Source organism: Euprymna scolopes, chromosome 41 (assembly GCF_053919585.1).
Source record: "Euprymna scolopes isolate OS-2025 chromosome 41, ASM5391958v1, whole genome shotgun sequence".
Taxonomy (NCBI): Eukaryota; Metazoa; Mollusca; class Cephalopoda; order Sepiida; family Sepiolidae; genus Euprymna; species Euprymna scolopes.
In genome coordinates this window covers 72,646,944-72,667,184 of record NC_136522.1, presented here as the reverse complement: position 1 = coordinate 72,667,184, position 20,241 = coordinate 72,646,944, and the positions used below count along the sequence as shown (strand labels likewise).

The window sequence follows — 20,241 nt, the reverse complement described above, 5'->3', positions numbered from 1 at the left end:
GACCTAACAATTCCAGGAAAAATGCCAAACTAATTTCATGTCATGACTTGTCGTACCATGCAAAAAAAAAAATAAATAAATAAATAAATAAAATAAAATATTTGTTCGATTTTTTTTTTCTGAATTTTTTAGATGAGGATTCACGACTTGCATTATTCAGACTACCGTTCTCATCTTGAGTGTTATTCACACAACGTTTAGACCGATGGAACCTAAGACCTTCAGGATATATCTTTTTGAACTTGGGAATCTTTCTGTCGAACTCAAGAATCAGCACAGAATTTTGAATAAAATTACTTAAGCATCAGTAACTTAGTCCACAATACACAGTAGTCTACATTGCACTGTAGAGAACCTAATGTTGGTTTTATTAAATTATTTTTTTACATGTAACTAACCTGGGTACCCGGCGTTGCCCGGGTGTTTGGAGGTGCATGTTGAGCAAAAAAAAAAAAAAAAATGGTAGCGGGTAGGCTCGAACTCGTACCACGAAGGGGGAAAAGAACATGAAAAAAAAAAAGTGACGTCTTTGCAATTGCGTCCATCGCCAAACCGGAAGTGGCGAAGGTTTAAATTAAGGCTAGTCAATCAAAAAGAGTGGATGACTTTCGAAAACATCGTCAAAAAAAGCGACCCCTCCTTGTATAAAAGTGCCCAGTTGAAGGTGAAGGAATTAATGTTTTTAGCCAATTTTTTTTATATTTGTCGTCCGAAGGGTCGAGCTTCAAAACCATACTAATTTCGTGAAACTCCGTCGCCTCTGTCGAAAATTTTTGGCAGGCATACATACATACATACATACATTTAAACAGACAGGTGAGATTTATATTATAGACTAGCGAGGGGTACCCGGCGTTGCCCGGGTGTTTGGAGGTGTGTGTGGAAACTTCGGGGGTGGGTGGGGGGGTTAAAAAAAAAGTAGTATGAGAATCAAACCCGAACCGTTGAGGCAAAGTTGTAAATGAAAGTGTGAAAAAAAAAAAAAAAACGTGCGACGTTAACCATTGACCCACCGCGAGATGCTAACGGAAACAAGTTTGAATTTATTTAATTAATTGGATTTGGCAGGTGCCCGTTTTAATGAGTTAATGAGGTCAAGTTTGACTGCGGGATAGTATTTACTGCTGAAAGGCTTTTTTTCCCCCCAAGATGTTATAGGGAAAAGACTAACCCACATGCGGCGAGCGACAAATGTTGAATATTTATCTTCCCGAAATCGAGCAAATTAAATGGACAGGCGAGCTTCGTTGTTAACTGTGAGATATTACGATTTATATGTGATATAAAAAGTTTTAAAAAGTTGTGAATCGACCGACCGCTTCTCTGAAAGAAGCCTTTTTAAAACATACAGAAAAAGCATACATACATACATACATTTTCGCTTTTATATATATATATATATATATATATATATATATATATATATATATATATATATATATAGATAGATAGCTTGAATTAAAGTTTAAAATACAAAAGTCAAGGTCGCTGGAAAAATGATGGGATCCTTCTACAATTCCAACAGATATGTCACTGATGATGCAATTCTCTAATTATACGAAATAATAATAACCGTCCAAGAATGGAGTACTGTTGCCACATCTGGGCAGGATCTGCTAGAAAGACCTTATTCTGCCATTTTTGATTCATATAAACAAAATGATTCAAAGTCCTGTGATCCTTAAAAAAAAAAATAAAAAATAAAAATAGAGGGAATAATTACTATTACAGACGTAAATTATTTTAAAGGAAATACCATGGTCATTTCGCATGCAATTACATATAGTCATCTAAGCTATGTTACAATTTCAACTGATCTAATAATTACAATGCAAGGGTGATTTTAATCTTGGTAGTTTGATTGAGTTGCCTCCCTTTATTCATTAAATATGACAGATCCAAACACAATGTTCTCTCACCTTCATGAAATGTGATTTTCTTAATTTACATGATTTCTGGAATATGGCATTTTCGTTCTTTTTCTTTGTTTTTTATTAGGTTGAACTCTGTACATGCAACAAAAATTTAGGCACTTCTACACTAACAGAACGAAATTTCGGAAATCGTAAAACTGAATTTCACATGAAAACAATGGTATCTACGTATTCCTTATATTTTTAAGATGATTATATCCAAAAATTACGAAAATCGATAAGGTAGAAAATTATTTATTAAAGAAAATAAAAAAAAAATACAATTAGATGAAAACGATCATAAAACACAGAAGAGTTCAAAAGGGAGGTAATTTTCCGTTTCAATTTAAACAAGATGTCATCAATTTTTCACCTGCTAACACGATTAAAATTGTTTTTTTTTCTTTTTTTTTTTAATAATTCAGTAATATTCAGGTAATTCCTACTGCATAATTTGGAAGCTACCATTATAATTTATTAAAATTGACAAAAAAAATCAGTTGAAACCATTGTTTTGTTTTTTTTAATCTGAAAACTCCATTTATCGACTACGAAATCTCGTCCCAATAGTGTAGAAACGGCAAAATTTCTTTAAAATTTTAAATATTAAGCTTTTTGTGCATTTGTTAACAAATAAGTAGTTAAAAGCAAGAGAAATAGTTGTCGACTTATTTTACAATGGTATTTCCTTTATAATAATTTACATGCGTAATAGCAAGTATTATGCCCCCCTCCCTGCCCGCACACACACACACACACACACACACACACACACACACACACACACACACACACACACTTTTCTTTAAGGATCACAAGACTCTGAATCATTTTGTTATCTTGAGTCAAAAATGGGGTCAAAGTCTCCAACATTTGATCTTTCCTTCAAACTGATCTAACAATCACATGATAACAAAAAGAAATTCTCCTCGACCTGAGAATCTATATAATTATAAAACTCAAATGACCTTGTAACAATGTATGTTTACGACATCCGGTTGCGTATGCGTGCATAAACATTAACCCATAACAACGTAAACAAATAAACACAAATTGCTTTTTTTGCAGATTTTGATCTGCGCATTGAAATATTAACGTTATTATTTCGAAATAATTATTTACCATGGGAAGAGTGGGGTTTAAAATAACTTAAATGTAATACAGAAATGAACGACGTAAAAAAAAAGCAGATATATCAAAATTTAAATTTAATTGTAATAAGTATTATTCATGGTATCTGTTCAATGCATATTTACCTATAAGTATGGCCAACCACTTATAATTCAGTAACTGTAAAAAAATTTTCTTAAAAAATAATCAAATATAATAAACAGAACGACTCATAGAAATCTATCTATATTCTTCTTTCATTTTAACATATTTTCATAGAAATTTTTCTGTTATGTAAAAAAGAAAACTATTTTCTTTACGTCACAAGTGTCACGCTCATACATTAATTCCATAGCTAATATTTCAGTGCGCAGGTCATGCGTGCATGTGCAACCGGATGTCGTAAACCGGAAAGTGGGTTACATCGTTACAAGATCATTTGAGTTTTATAATTTTTATATATATATATATATATATATATATATATATATATATATATATATATATATATATATATATAGCTCAGTGAGTTAGAAGAAGAGAGTTCAATTCTAATTCTATAAGAGGAGACTTATCAGGATAATATTTTTCCATTCTTATTGTTTTCCTATATGCCATGGATGTCTTTTTCTTTTTTTTTTTTATTAATGTGTCACTGCTTATCAAGGTCTAAAGGCCACTCGAGGATAAGGATAAATGAGATTGCCAGCTAGCGATAATAAGCAAAACCTCGAGACGATTAAAAATGATGTGCAGAAGCTCAGAATTTGATTATTGTCGTTTAATATAACAAAAAAACAAAATCCCAAATTGGTCACTCTCTACTGATTATATCTGCTTACATTTTTTATGGAAATCGCTCCAGACAAGGCATGAAGCCATTTGATGTAAGAAGCTAAAAAAAAAAAATACTACCAAAAATTGATTTTATATTTATATAGGAATCACCACTTATCAAGTCCCGGATGCCACTCGAGGATGAAGGTTAATGAGTGTACAGTAGTCAATGAGACAATATCGTATTAATCGTTAGTAGTGGAAATTTGGTAAATTGGATTACTTAAGTGGATGGCTCATCAAGAACTTATTTACATTGGACTTGAAGACGACCATGTTGTAGTTAGCTGGAAAGCAGGAAAACAGAACAGAGTTCCACAGGTGTGCAGTTCTAAGAAAGAAACTTCGTTCATGGAATCTATGTTTAGGCTCAAGCACAGATAAAAAGTGGGGGAAATTATTGATGGTGATTTCAGTTAGACGAGTGCTTTTCGGGGAAAATTTGGCATTGGAGCTCAGACGAACACTTGCCATGAAAATAATGATAGAGCAGAGACAGGCTTGCAACGTCTTTTCTGTGAGAAAGATGCTGCAGGGAAGAGAAATCACCAAAGTTAAGTAACAATGAGTCTGGCTAGTACCAGATGGGTGACCATTTGGGAAGACTACGCGCTGTATGAACAGTGCCGAGTGATAAAAATTTCCAGGTTGGTATCTGGGAGTGTGTTTGACTCATTGAAGGAGATGCATCCCCGGAATCAAGACGGAAAGCAACAGGAAACTTCCCTCAATGAAATGTTGCATCCCTCTGCCTGTTCTACAAATATTTTAATGGTGAATGCTCTGACGAACTACAAGCACTGGTAGCCCCTCAACGTAAATACCTCCAACAAACCCGACAAGGAGCTAAATCTCACCCCTTCACAGTAGGTGTAAGAAAGCCTTCTACTCCAATAGTTTCTTCCCCAGAACTGCTAGACTTTGGAAATCCCTTCCAGGATTCTGCTTTCCCAACTGTACTGACATGCAGAAGTTCAAGCGTAATGTGAATGGACATCTTGCTACTCATCTTTATTTGTCTTCTCAAGATTACTGTGGCGTTACAATTTGGAGAGCCATGGTCGCCGACGCAATTAAAATAGCAGGGCTGCTGCTGCTGTATGTTACTAATTTCGATAACCTGACATGCACGTGGATAACACCACCTCCAGTTGAAATTCAATTTCTTGGCTCTCGTTCTTATTCTGAACAAGTACCATTTCTTTATATTACTTGTATTGTACCAGATTCGAAACACTGACCAAAAAATGGAGACTGATTCACAGTAATACGAAAATATCTATGGAAGGAGTAACTTTTCTCCTTTCTTTTCCAAGATGGCGACCAACATGCCTGACAACGGTCGAAGGCTACACCGACCAAAACATTGCGCAAATAAAACTCAAAACGAGAACAATAAAGTAATGGAAACATATATTCAGAAAAATTGAGCAGGGAGACCTAACGTTGCCTGGGATTGAATGATGATCAATGAATATTTCACACTCCTATATTTTTATTGTCATCGAAATCCGTAAAATCGCCGGGGAGGAAGCTTCACATGTTTCCATGCAGTAACTTAGTCCAAAATATATGTTTATTCTACATTGCACTTTAGAGAACCTACTGTTTCGTTTTATAAAATTATTTCCATATAAACTTCTTTCCAGTTAATGAAAACAAAAAACATTAAGAAATTTATGTACGATGTTTGAACGTACAGATATGTCATGCCAAAAACAAGAAAAAAAAAAAAAAAAAAAAGAAAAAGAAACGTAAATTTTCAAGTCTTATAAAATTCTTTGCAATTAATGAAAAAAAAAAATTAAGAAATTTATGTGCGGAGTTTGAACCTACAGACCACGTCATATCAACTTACCCACAGTTGTTCTATCATTGTTGCTAAGCGATGATATGAAAAAAATGGCTTTACCGATGATAAATTAAAATAATGGTTTTGGTTATCGGGGGGGGGGGTATTTTGAGACAACACTTAACTAAGATCACTCCCGGACTTATACACTAAAGTTGCGTAAATTTTAAAGAAAACGCCGGGTACCGCCGCTAGTATATAATATAAATCTCACCTGTCTGTTTAAATATATGTATGTGCGTTTGTATGTCTCGCAAAAACTTTTGACAGAGGTGATGGATTTTCAGCACATCAGTATCAATTTCGAAGCTCGACCCTTCAGACGACAAATATCGAAAAATTGGCCCAAAACATTAATCCCTTTACCCTCAACTGGGCACTTTTCGACAGGGAGGGGTCGCTTTTTTTGCTATTTCAGAAATAATCGCCTCTTTTTGATTGACTAGCCTTAATTTAAACCTATGTCACTTCGGTTTGGAGATGGGTGCAGCAGTTAATACGTCACGTTTTTTTTTGTTTCTTTTCCTCCTTTGAGGTCTGCCTGCCTACTACCACATTTTTTTTTGTGTCACAATTTTCCTTTTTTTTTTTTGGCTCAACACACACCTCCAAACACCCGGCCAATGCCCAGGCTAGTAAATAAATAGATGAACAAATAAATGAATAAGTGTGGGATCCTTCTACTGCTCCAGAAGATATCTCACTACTGATGCAATTCTCTATCTGTATAAAAGCCAAGTACGTCCAAGGATGAAATACTGTTGCCATATCTGGGCAGGAGCTGCTAAAAACAGCCTATCCTGCCTTGACAGAGTACAAAATAGACTGCGTGGTTTAGTGGGGGATGCCCTTTTCTCTTCCCTGCAACCTCTCTCCCACAGAAGAGACGTTGCGAGCCTGTCTTTGTTTTATCGTCATATCCATGACAGGTGCTCGTCTGAGCTCCAATCCCTCGTCCCCCCTCGCCAATCTTTCACGAGAAACACCCGTCTGGCTGAAACCACTGTCAATAATTTTCCCCACTCTTTATCTGCGCCTAAATCAAAACGTAGATTCCATGAACAAAGCTTCTTTCTTAGAACTGCACGCCAGTGGAACTCTCTGCCGCTTGCCTGTTTCCCACCTGACTACAACTTGGACGTCTTCAAGTACAACATAAACAAACTCCAGACAAACCGCCCCCTTAAGTAAGACACTCTATCTAAACACCCAATACTAATGATTACTACAATACTATCTCATTGATTACTGTACACGCAATAACCCTTATCCCTGAGTGGCCTTCGGGCCTTGATAAGTGGTGAACCCCATGTAAAAAAAAAATAAAAAAATAAACAAATGAATGAATACAAAGTTTTAAAATGTAGATCTGATGTTAACAAGCAAACCACCACCAATAATGAGTTTCCTTCCCCTTTCTCCCCTTCTTTTCTCCCCTTCCCTTCTACTCCACCTTCCCCTCCTTTATTTCATCATTCTCCTTCACTTTTCTTCTCCCTTGTATCTCTTCCCCCTCCCTTTTTTCTTCCCTCCCCCTGTACAGATCTAAATTAATTTGATAAGGGAGAATGGGCAGTAGGGAGGGGAGGGGCACACTCTGACCACAGCAAAATCAAGGTCATATTAAGAGCACCCCATAACTGAATGCCCCATCTTCAAATCAAAAACTTATTTAGCATAAATATTCCTGGAATACTAAGAAAACTTACACTCACCCCTAAATTAACCTCACACACACAAGTACATTTAAGAGATAACATCTGTCTTTCTGTCTTTCATTGTTCTCACCTGAACTTCTTAACCCCCCCACCCTGTCTACTTTACTCCCACACCCCTCTTTAATCTGTTTATACACACAGTGCAAGCTAATCCCTAATTTTTTAATGAGTTTTAAGAGAACATGATCTGAGATCTTCATTGCAAAGTTTGCTTTCTTATAATCTCTGAATGTATATACTGTTCACTGGACAAAACAGAGGACGGTAGAGCGGTAGCACCCCCCCCCCCCAGCCGATATATCTAAGGCTTTTGACAGGTTATGGCACAATGGTCTTCTAAGGAAAATTAGATGATATGGATCATATCACTGGAAGAATACATAATGTAATTAAATCCTTCTTTAGTAAGAGAAAAATCCTAGTTGTCCTCGACGATCGTTCCTCTAAACAATCTATATATCTATAAAAGTGAACGTGTCTGTTTGTCTGTCTGTGTGCCTGTGTACATTACCCTACGCAATAACTCTGTTAATTTTAAGTCTACAGACTCGAAATTTGATATACAGGGTACTGAAATTTGGGGAAAATCTTTGTGATCGGGTTTCAGCCAAAAATTTGGCTGTTAAGGGGTCCAAAGCTCAACGATTTGACCTTTGAGAACTCTACCAAACTCCTCCGACAATTTTGGGTCTAAGCACTTGAAATTTTAGATATAGGTTCCTTGGACATGGATCTAACTTAATAACTTGATTTGAGCCCAAAACAATAAATATTAAGGGGCATAATAGGGGTCAAAGTTTAAAAAAAATTGATCTCTGCGATTTCTACCAAATTACTGACAATTTCTAGTCCAAACATTTGAAATTTTACATAAAGGGTATTCAGAGATAGGGCAAGCTTTTTAATCGGTTTGGATCGAAAATTTTTAGTTATCAATATATAAATGTATAAATGCATGTATGTTTGCATGTCTGCCTAAAACTTTCAACAGAGACGACGGATTTTACCCAGATCAGTATCATTTTGTAGTTCAACATTTCAGACGACAAATATCGAAAAATTGGCTAAAAACATTAATATCTTCACCTTCAACTGGGCACTTTTCTACAGTGGGGGGGGGGTCGTTTTTTTCACCGATATTTTTGAATTTCATCCTCTACTTTCGATTGTCTAGACTTAATTTAAACCTAAGTCACTTCCGGTTTGGCGGTGGTTATAACAGCAAAGACGTCAGGTTTTTCCTCCTGTTCTTTTCCTCCTTCGCGGTACGGGTTCGAGTCTGCATTCCTACTACCACTTTTTTTTTTTTTTTTGCTCAACATACACATCCAATCACCCGGGCAACGTCAGGCTAAAATGCTCGTATGATACAAATACTAGAGTACCTCAGGGGTCGATCCTTGGACCTTTATTATTCTTGATATTCATAAATGACCTCCCTGATAAAATTGTTTCTGAGATGGGTATATTTGCTGATAACACCACTCTCCATAACAGGCACAAGGGGAAAACAAATGAACACATATCTAAAGAAATGACAGAAACACTAGAGGATGACCTCCAATCTGTAGTGGAATGCGGACAAAAATGGTTAGTCACATTTAATGCTGCCAAGACTAAGCTTGTTTCCTTCAATAATTACAAGAAACCTACTCTACCACCGATAGCAATGGCCAAGAACACATTACCTGAAAGTACTTCCTTTAAACTCCTCGGCTTAATGTTTACAGGGAACATGAACTGGAATAGATACATTGAGAGCATTGCCAAGCATGCTGCAAAGAACGTGGGCTCTTTCTACCATACTAGAAAACTACTTATGCCTAAAAGTATCCTGTACCTCTATAAGGCCACCATTCACCCATGTATGAAGTATTGTTGTCACATTTGGGCTGGTGCATCTGCTGCTTGTTTCTCACTCCTGGACAGGGTTCAAAAGAGAGTCGCCAACCTGATAGGTCCTGAACTGTCATCTAGGCTTCAGCCTCTGTCCCATCGACGAAATGTTGCATCTCTCTGCCTGTTCTACAAGTACTTTAATGGTGAATGCTCTGACGAACTACAAGCACTTGTACCGCCTTGACGTGACTACCCCCGACAAACCTGACAAGCAGCTAAATCCCGCCCCTTCACAGCAGAGCTCCCTAGGTGTAAGAAACTCCAATAGTTTCTTCCCCAGAATTGCAAGACTTTGGAACTCCCTTCCGGGAGTATCCTTTCCCAACTGTACTGACAAGCAGAAGTTCAAGTGTAATGTGAACAAACATCTTGCTACTCATCTCCCTTCATAATGCCCCTACAACTTATGTCCTCAATAGTAGCCCCCTACTTCAAAGTGGCGCTGTGCCTTGCTTGGAGTGAAAATTGATTAAAAAAAAAAAAAAAAGAAGGAAAAAAAGAAGCTAGATCGCCTGATGAGATCTCTGTAAACTAGCTGACCGAAACAAGCTCATGACTGTGGAGCAACACATTTCTGCTTATGTAAAAACAAATTAAACACTCTTGTATTAATCTCGTTATACTTCACTGGTTACCTTACCTCCGAAAAATAAAAACCTCAAATATATATATACATAAAATTTTGGATTTTACTTGTACAAACGGAAATTCTTTTAACTTTCTTGAAGTTATACATTTGGATTTTACCGTCACTGGATTATTTATCTTGCACCAGACTATCCATTCACGTGTAATCACTTTTTTATTCACCCTATTCCCTCTGCTTCACTTTTTTTGTTTTCAAGCAAGATCTTTGACTTACTTGTTGTTTCATCAAATACTTCTGCATGCAAAATCCGATCCCGCATTTTGCTAATTCCTACCCTCTGATGAGAAGGAAAGTATTTCTTCGAATGTCCGCGGATTAAGGACTATCCACTTATCTAGTGTTTCCTTTTCAGATTAAATATGTTTTTAACTCATTTCAAAGTGTTTTTTAACATGTTTTATTAACTGTTTGTTCATATATATATATATATATATATTCTTCAGAATAAAGTTATCCAACAAATCAATAGGTATGGAAATCTGTGATTATAGATTTTACAAAATAATATTGGCAATAATATTCTATAAGGACTATCCCATCGAAATAAAAATTGCTCAATGTATTCTTACTCTTACATATAATAACAATTTTTTGATTTGAAATTTAACCATTTCACATCATAAATTTTAAATTTATTGAATCACTAAAATTTGATTTATATATATACTAGCGAGGGGTACCCGGCGTTGCCCGGGTGTTTGGAGGTGGGGGTGGGGGGTAAAAAAAAAAAAACTAAGTATGAGGATCGAACCCGAACCGTTGAGGCAAAGTTGTGAAAAAAAAAAAAAAAAAAAAAACGTGCGACGTTAACCATTGACCCACCGCGACATGCTTACGGAAACACGTTTGAATTTATTTAATTACTTGGATTTAGCAGGTGCTCGTTTTAATGAGTTAATGAGGTCAAGTTTGACTGCGGGATTTTATTTACTGCTGAACGCTGTTTTTTTCCCCCCAAGATGTTATAGGAAAAAGACTAACCCACATGCGGCGAGCGACAAATATTGAATATTTATCTTCCCGAAATCGAGCAAATTAAATAGACAGGCGAGCTTCGTTGTTAACTGTGAGATATTACGATTTATACGTGATATAAAAAGTTGTTAGACGAGCGACCGCTTCTCTGAAAGAAGCCTTTTGTAGACACACAGAAAAAGCGAACACACATACATACATCTTCGCTTTTATATTTATAGATAAAAGTGTGTGTGTGTGTGTGTGACTTCCTTCCTCATAGGTTCTGAAATAGCTGAACCTATCTTTTGCAAATTTTACACAAAGCTAATTTATATGTCTGGCAGTGTTCTTAGATATGTTTTGTACAGAAATTCATTCGATAAGTATCGAAAATTGAAAAAATCTTATCCTAAAAATAGTCTTTCTCTCTTATAGATAAAATTTTAGCAAATCATTTTTTCTTAAAAAAAAACAACATTTATTTCCAGCTGAATATATAGCTCAGTGGTAGAGCATTTGGCTACAGATCGCATGATCCTCTGTTCAAATCCGGGTCTACCACCATTTTATACACCATTTTGTTTTAATTTTATCACCCATTCTTTATCTGTGCCTAAACCTAAACCTAGTTTCATGGACAAAGCTTCTTTCTTTGAACTGCACACCTGTTGGACTCCCGTTTTGTTTTTCTGCTTTCCAACTATGGTCATTTTCAAGTCTAATGTAAACAACTTCTTGATGAGCCGTCTCCTTAAGTAATTCAATTTACCAAATTTCCACTACTAACGATTACTATTACTACGATATTTTTCCATTGACTACCGTACACTCATTAATCCTTATCCTTGAGTGACTTCCAAGACTTGATAAGTGGTGACTCCTTTGTGAAAAAAAAAAAAAATAAATATTGTCCTTTTAATAATAAATGAAAATCTATATATAAATCTCAAACGTCTGTTTATGCGTATGTATGCATGTTTGAATGTCTGTCAAAAACACGTGATGGATCCTGACAAAATTGGTATCGTTATGAAGCTCCATCTCCCAGACGACAAATATCGAAAAATTGGCCAAATCATTAATTTCTCCACTCTCAACTGGCCAGTTTTCTACAAGGAGGGGTCGCTTTTTTCGTTGAGATTTTCCCAAGCCATCATCTCCGTTGGATCGATTAGTCTTAATTTCAATGTTCGCGACTTCCAGTTTCGCCATGGATGCATCAGCAGCAGCTAAGACGCTACGGGTTTTGTTTTTTTTACCTTCTTTTCTTCCTTCCTTCATTATGGGTTTGAGCATGCCTGCCTACTACGACTCTTTTTTTTTCAACACCTCTCCACCCGGGTTGCCTACTGTGTTGTTTTGTTTTGATTTCCCCTTCTCCGTTACTACCATTTTTTTTTTTAAACACCTCCCCGGGGGGAGGGGGGTCCTTACTATACCAACTGGAGACACCCGGGCAACGGTAGATTAGTGTTTAATCGCAGATAATCCATAGATAAAAAGACGAAAAGAAAAAAATATGTGGTGGTGGTGGTGGTGGTGGTGGTAGGGGTTGTATTGTATAGGTCATCCTAGTTTGTTTTTTGTGTGTGTGTGTTAACAGCCTTTAAAAAAATCAGGAAATAAAATGCCAAGGCAAATCTTACAAAAAAAAAAACAAAAAAAAAAACAAAAAAAAAAAGGTACAAATTGTGAAGTTATAAATTTTAAACCTCCACTCCCAAATGTTTGAAATTTTTTTTTTTTTTACATGGAAGTCACCACTTATCAAGGCCCGGACGCCACTCGGGGATAAGGGTTATTGCGTGTACAGTAATCAATCGGATAGTATCGTAGTAATCGTTAGTATTGAAGATTTGATAAAGTATCTTACTTAAGGGGGCGGTTCATCAGGAATTTGTTTATGCTGGACTTGAAGACATCCAAGTTGTAGTCAGGTGGGAAACAGGCAGACGAAAGAGAGTTCCACTGGCGTGCACTTCTAAGAAAGAAGCTTTGTTTATGGAATCTACGTTTTGGTTTTGGCGCAGATAAAGAGTGGGGGAAATTTTTGATAGTGGTTTCAGCTAGACGAGTGTTTTTCGTGAAAGATTGGCAAGGGGAGGATTTTAAAAATGTTTGGAACTTCTGATCTCCCCTCTTCGTTTCTTCCCCCACCCTCGCCACTAAACTTGAAAAAAATGATTATGATAACAGGTCTCGTTGACAAGTGACCACTATGTGGCCAAGAAGTGGGTTCTCATTTTACGTTAAATTTATATAAGAAAGTAATCTCTCACTGTAAAAATATTTAATTCTTTTTTTTGTTTTTAAATTCCTTCTTTCATATTATCTTTAAAGACCGTTGAAACGTATTAGCCAAAAATAAAGTAGATTTTGATTTCTTTTTAGGAGGTAAAACTACGCTGGGTTAGGTCGTAAAAAAATTTTTTTTAAAAAATAACGAAGTAGCGAAAAAAAATAGTTTTCATGGTATGAGAAATTTTTTCACGAGGGGGGGGTCACTTTGTTATATAAATTTGACGTAAAATGAGCACCCAATTTCTGGCCACCTAGTAAGGGGCAGTTTTTTTTTTTTTGCTAAAACTTTTGTTTGTTTTTTCTGCTTTCATCTTTTAATAAAGGCATTGAAAGAAAAATCTGTACACAAATACGTGTGATTCCCTATGTTATCACTGGTGGCCATTTCTGTACGCGCAAACGCGTGCATATTTTTGCTGGAGAAAAATGGCCACCCCACCAACCACTGATAACAAAGAATTATATTGGTTAATATCCGGAAAACTACTTTTTTGCAGTAAATTTAAATGCGATATTCGTTTTCAGTATACCCGAAAACCTCCAAAAGTCGTAATATTTAATGTGATTGCCAAGGTGGAAAGCAAGTAAAAATTTACAAACAAAAAAAAAAAAGAAAAAAAAAAATCACTATGTGGCCAGAAAGTGGGTTCTCATTTTACGTTAAATTTATATAGAAAAGTGATCCCTACTATTTGAAAAAGTAATTTCTTCATATCATGAAAACTTTTTCTCTGCGCCACTTTTAAATGTTATAATCGTTTTCAGCATCCCCTGAAAACCTTGATAAGTCGTCAGTGTAAAGTTTTTTTTTTGGGGGGGGGAGTGGGAAAGATTCTAGACATTGACCAATTTCTTTTTTACTATTTTCATAGTAAATCGTATCCATTACAAGGCTGATTTTGATCTCGATAGTTCGAATTGAGTTGTCTTACCCTTATTTATAAAACATGGCGGATAAAAAAACGGCGCGTCTTGTTTTGTAATAAAATTTTATTTTCTTAGTTAAAAAATACTTGATGAATTTACGTGGGGTTTGTATTACACACACAGATTCGAAAAAGTTGTCAAAAACAAATATATAACAAATAAATGTTATCGAAGGCATGATAAGTTACTTTTCTACCTAACTTGATAGTGTTTTTATTTAATGTAAAATGTTTATTCAGCTCGAAAAACATAGTGTTTGCCGATGTATTGGAAAATTAAAAATGGCGCCCGACTCTCTCTTTGACACGGTAAGTTTGGGAAAAGGAGTTAAAAATTAAAAAAACTAGAAAAAATACTGCTAAAAACCCACCGAATATATGTCAGCTTTATGTCACGGTAACATATATTGAGCGAGTTTCTAACACCTTTTGTCTAGTATAATATTATCAAAGGCAAGATAAGTTACTTTTCTACCAAACTGGATACATTTTTTGTGTTTTTATTCAATGTAACATGTTTATTCAGCTCGAAAAACATACAGTGTTTACCGATGTGTTGGAAAATTCAAAATGGCGCCCGGCCGCCCGACACTCTCTTTAACATGGTAAGTTTGGGAAAAGATGTTATAAATAATAAACTAGACAAAATACTATTAAAAAACACCGAATATATGTCAACTTATATCACAGTAACATATATTGAGCGAATTTCTAACAGTATTTTGTCTAGTTTATTGTTGATAACATCTTTTCCTGAACTTACCGTTTTAAAGAGAGAGTCGGGCGCCATTTTGAATTTTCCAATAAATCGGTAAACACTGGATGCTTTTCGAGCTGAATAAACATGTTACATTGAATAAAAACACAAAAAATGTATCCAGTTTGGTAGAAAAGTAACTTATCTTGCTTTTGATAAGATTCATTTGTTCGTCATTCCGTGACGGTTCGTAAATCTTGAAGATTTGTCTATATTTTCTGTATTTTTTTTTAAGTTGAATTAGAATTCTAAATAAGAAACACGCCTCCTAATACTCGTGAGTCGTGCGGCGTGCGCATATTACTTCAGTTTACTTTGTTTTTTGTTTTGTTTTTACCAGAAAAAAAGTGCTTCTACAGAATTTGAACAGAAAGAGCAGACTTCTTAGCCGTCGGACCAAGATCAAAGTGAAGTGTCTGTTCTTCGGATGGTACACTTCAATTTCTTGTTCTCTGTTAGTGGAGAAATCCTTCACGACTGAGACAATTTTCATTTTTGTTCCTTTTCCCCACATTAAAAAATGACCCTGGTGTCTAACTCTGCCCTTGTGGGGAGACAAAAGAACTCTAAACTTATTCTAAGTTTTTGTTCCACAAAAGCCGGTTGGATTCAAATTCGGTAAAAAAACTAAAAATCGACATCAAAATGCGATAAAAATGGTTTTATATTGTTTTTCTTTTTTTTTTTTTTTTGTACTTCTGCATTTTACGGACCGTGCTGAAATAACATTTAGAAAGCCATTCTTAACACGGGGGAGGGGCGTTTTGTAACTAATCTGTACTTTCTTCTAATAATTTAATAAACAAAAGATACCGTAAAAATTGAACGTAATTTGAAAATCCTATCTAAAAAAATAAGACACGATCCATAAACTGCACAAGTACCAAAACTCCCGTTAAATCTGAGAAATAAATAAAATTTACAAAAAGAAACAAAACACACGTTGAAAAAAAAAAAAAATAAATAAATAAATAAAATTCAAATCTTACTTGAAAATGCTGTCCATCTTGAAAGTTTTTAACAAAAACTAAAATAACGTTTGCTTTTTTGAGAGAATCAAGAAAAAAATAGAATGAAGAAAGTTTGAAAAAAAAAACGTGCGAATTCGTCGAAAACTCGAAGCGAAATAAAAAAAATCTCAGAAAATAAAAAAAACGAAACTGATTCAGGGTCACAAGTTTTTCTTTTGTTTGCGTTTTTATTTATCTAAAAAGATTATGTTTCTTATCTTATCTGTAGGTTCAATAAAATCAAATTACATTAACTTAATTTTCCAAAACAATGCCATCATCAAATTACATTAAAAAATAACGAATATACGAAAATATTATATATACATTGAATCTAACAGATTAAATATTCAGTCCAGGTCAAAATGTAGAGAAGAGAAATAATTGGTTTACACCGGAAATCTTTTTGTCCTTAAAAGGAGGAGAGTTCCAGGAAAATGTGCACGTTGTCACCTCCATAGACAGACACACACAGACCTGTTAACTGAAAAGTTGTTTCTCGGTATCCACGGGTGTATCCTGTGTTTTCCTAGGAGGTCCACTCTCAGTTTGCTGCTCCCATTTTTGGGGGAGGAGTAAGAGCGGCCTGAAGAAGCTTGCCACCCGTCTTTTGGGAGGGAGGATTTAGATAAAAATGGCAACAGTGAATAAATAGGTAAAAATGGCAAGTTGACAACGGAAAAGTAGGGCTAAGCCACGGCCGGTGGTGGTGGCTAAGCTCTCATTCCTCTAGTTTAAAATATGACTAACCCCCCCCCCCCACAAAAAAATTAAATAAGTATTTTTAGTAGACATATTTACACACGTAGGAGTGGAGCTAGGCTTGCTGAAAAAAACATGTTTTATCCTTTTATTGAGCAAGTGTGAAAAGTCTTCGGCGGGGAGGGACATGGATAAGAAATACAAAATTTTATTGCTTTTGTATCCACTCTTTCTCTATTCGTTTGACTATTCATCCTAATTTATAACCCTAGCTAAGACATTATCACAGTACCAGCAGGAAGCTAGGCAAATAAAATCAACAGTAGGTTCTTTGATATGATAGAAGTAGGTCTGAAATGAATGTTTCATTCAGAGCACAATTGAACCCTGATACTTGACTTTTGCATTTTAAATTTTAATCTAAGCTATTATATAAAAAATAATTTTATAAAATCAATATTAGGTTCTCTACAGTGCAATGTAGACTACAATATATTGTGGACAATCACTGTGAAGAGGCATGTAAAGCTTCCTCCCGGTGCACTGCGATGGGTCTCCAACTAGAGCAGGCAATCAATCGATTTCATTGAAAAATGAACGATTCCACAGATTTTGATGAGAATAAAAATATGGGAGTGTGAAATATCAATCCCGGGCAACGTCGGGTCTCTCTGCTAGTAATAGCTAATTTTCTTTCACAACAAAAAGTTATAATTGCGAATTGGGGAAAAACAGAAACAAACAGAAACAAAACAAAAGCAATGATAATTTCATAAATATTGGCAAACCAGAACAGTACCCAATTCAAAGTTAGCAGCAAACGGTATTTGTTCAGATACTTTTCCTGATGTTAAACTTCATCATCAATATAACTTCTGGTCAAAGTTTCAATTTCCCAAATTTATTTATTTATTAAATTGTTAGGTGAAAGTACAGAATAGTTAACAAAGAACCTTCCTCTCCATGCTAAGGATGCCTTAATATTTTTTTATGACCTGGCCCAGTATAACCACCCTCAACCTCCCCATGTTAAGAACAACTTATGAAATAACCACCCTCAACCTCACCATGTTACAAACAGCTTATGAGGTTGGGGGTATTAATTCCGAAAGTTCTTAACATGGGGATGTTGGGGGTATTTATGTTATTTATGTTATGTTGGGGCAGGTTGTAAGAAAATACCGATGCCTTTCAAAATAATAATGTTATTATTTCAGCACTGTCAGTAACTTTTATTGGGTGGATTTCTACCAGTAATTTGCTTTATTTATTTATTTTTAGGTCATTATAGAGAGTCCAAAGATATATTGTGGCGGTCATTTTTTCGTATTCTCAAGTAACACTAGACACTACTTGTTTTTCGAACTGAATAAACATTATAAAGTCTATTGTAAAACAAACCCAACATTCCTATTATAAAAATGGAGCCATTAGCTTGTAAGGGTGTGAGTCAGTGTTCACTAATTCATAATCGGGATCTATCAATATTTAGGACTGAGGTTGCAGGCGCAGGAATCTCTTAAAGTCGAAAATAGGAGGATATCTGCAGGACCGTTAAAGATAAATTTACCGAGATTGTTGATTAATAGAAGATTTTCACCAACTCCAGAAAATAACAACACTTAACGAAAGATTCGAAATCACTGTCTTAATATGAAATAAACAATATTTATTTACGTGTTAGGGTTAGGAATATTAGTTTATGAGTGTTCATTATGCAGGATTATCTATATAAAAGCCAAGTACGTCGAAGGATGGAGTACTGCTGCCACATCTGTGCAGGAGCTGCTAAAAACAGCCTATCCTGCCTTGACAGAATACAAAATAGACTTTGTGGCTTAGTCGGGGATGCTCTTTTATCTTCCCTGCAACCTCTCTCCCACAGAAGAGATGTTGCGAGCCTATCTTTGTTTTATCGTTATTTCCATGGCAAGTGCTCACCTGAACTCCAATCCCTGGTCCCCCCTCGCCAATCTGTCACGATAAACAACCATCTAGCTGAAACCATTGTCAAAAATGTTCCCCACTCTTTAACTGTGCCAAAACCAAAACGTAGATTCCATGAACAAAGCTTCTTTCTTAGAAGCGCACGCCTGTGGAACTCTCCTTTTGTTTGCCTGTTTCCCACCTGACTACAACTTGGATGTCTTCAAGTCCAACATAAACAAATTCCGATAAACCGCCCCCTTAAGTAAGACACTTTATCAAATCTCCAATACTAACGATTACTACGATACTATCCGATTGATTACTGTACACGCAATAACCCTTATACCCGAGTGGCTTCTAGGCCTTGATTAGTGGTGACTTCCATGTAAAAAATAAATTTTAAAAAATTAGTTAAATGCGGATTTCATGAGAATAACATGGAGTTTAAAATTTAAAATTTGATTTTTATGGTGAGAGTGTCACGCGTGACTTGAAATCAATGTGATTATTTTCTGAGAAAAAACAGTCCATAATCGTGGTAGTGAAAGCATATTTTTTTTTTTTTTTTACAAGGGTGTCACCACTTATCAAGGCCCAGAGGCCACTCGAAGATAAGGGTTAATAGGTATACATTAGTCATTGTGATTTTAGCATAGTAAACAGTGGGAATTTTGAAACTTGGATTACTTAGGGGGACGATTCAATTCACAAACTCAGTATCATATTGAAGCTCCATCATTCGCTCGAAAAATATAAAAAAATTGGCCAAAAACGTTCATTTTTTCACCCCGAAATCGGCAATTTTCGACGGGGGGGGGGGGATCAACAAAAACGGTCTTCTCGTGACGACGAGCAGTTTTACGCATGCGCCAGATGACGTCGTGACCTGATTGACTTTAAATAGTTGAAAAACTGAACAAATTTCATGTACGTTGCGTTAGGTCAGCCGATTAGCGTGTTGGTTCATTATCTAAACGTTTTGTGTTCGAATCGTGGTGTGAGATGTCTTTTTTTTTTTCGATTTTTTAAATTTAAATATTAAACCAGTGTTATTTAAGCCATTTTTCACGTGTTCGTTTTTCTGTTTTTAACATCGTTCGTTTGCCTTACGTTAGTTTTTTGTCGATGTTTTGATTACCCCCCCCCCCCCCGCTTAATTAAAACGTTGTTTTCTTTTTTTACTTCGCCTATAACAAACAAACCTATGTCGTCATCGTAATGCTCGACGACTTCCGGGCGCGCACCTGTCTATTTGGTTCTTACTTAAATAAATTCAAACATCTTTCAGTAACTCATTCTGGCTGGCCGATTTTATTTACAAACTTCGCCTCAGGGCTTCGGGTTCGATCCTCCCCCCTCCCAGTTTCTTTTTTATTTAACACCACACACACCTACAAACACTCGAGCAACGCTGGGTACCCCCGCTAGTCTATATATATAAAAGCGAAAATGTATGTATGTATGAATGTATGTGTGTATGTTTGGATGTCTGCTAAAAACTTTCGACAGACGCGACGAAAATTCACAAACTCGGTATCACATCGAAGCTCCATCCTTTGCTCGAAAAATATAAAAAAATTGGCCAAAAACGTTAACTTTTTCACCCCGAAATCGACAATTTTCAACAGCGGTCTTCTGGTGACAATGACCGATTCTATGCATGCGTCAGATGACGTCGTGG

The 20,241-nt window shown here is 35.8% G+C and overlaps 1 protein-coding gene across 2 annotated transcripts in view; it reads right to left on the bottom strand.

Moving 5' to 3' along the window:
• LOC145266626 (cytosolic non-specific dipeptidase-like) overlaps positions 1 to 16,608 on the bottom strand; it is a 49,471-nt gene extending 32,863 nt beyond the window's left edge. Inside the window, exon 1 of one of the 2 annotated variants that reach the window (XM_080122538.1) lies at positions 16,407 to 16,608. Coding sequence is in view for 1 of the 2 variants with exons in the window: in XM_080122537.1 (XP_079978663.1) it covers positions 15,909 to 15,925 (17 nt within the window). In the remaining variant the exon portion in view is untranslated. Of the gene's footprint in view, positions 1 to 15,908 lie in introns of both variants that reach the window. The other variant, XM_080122537.1, reaches the window with a different exon arrangement.
• Between the last annotated feature and the right edge of the window lie 3,633 nt (positions 16,609 to 20,241).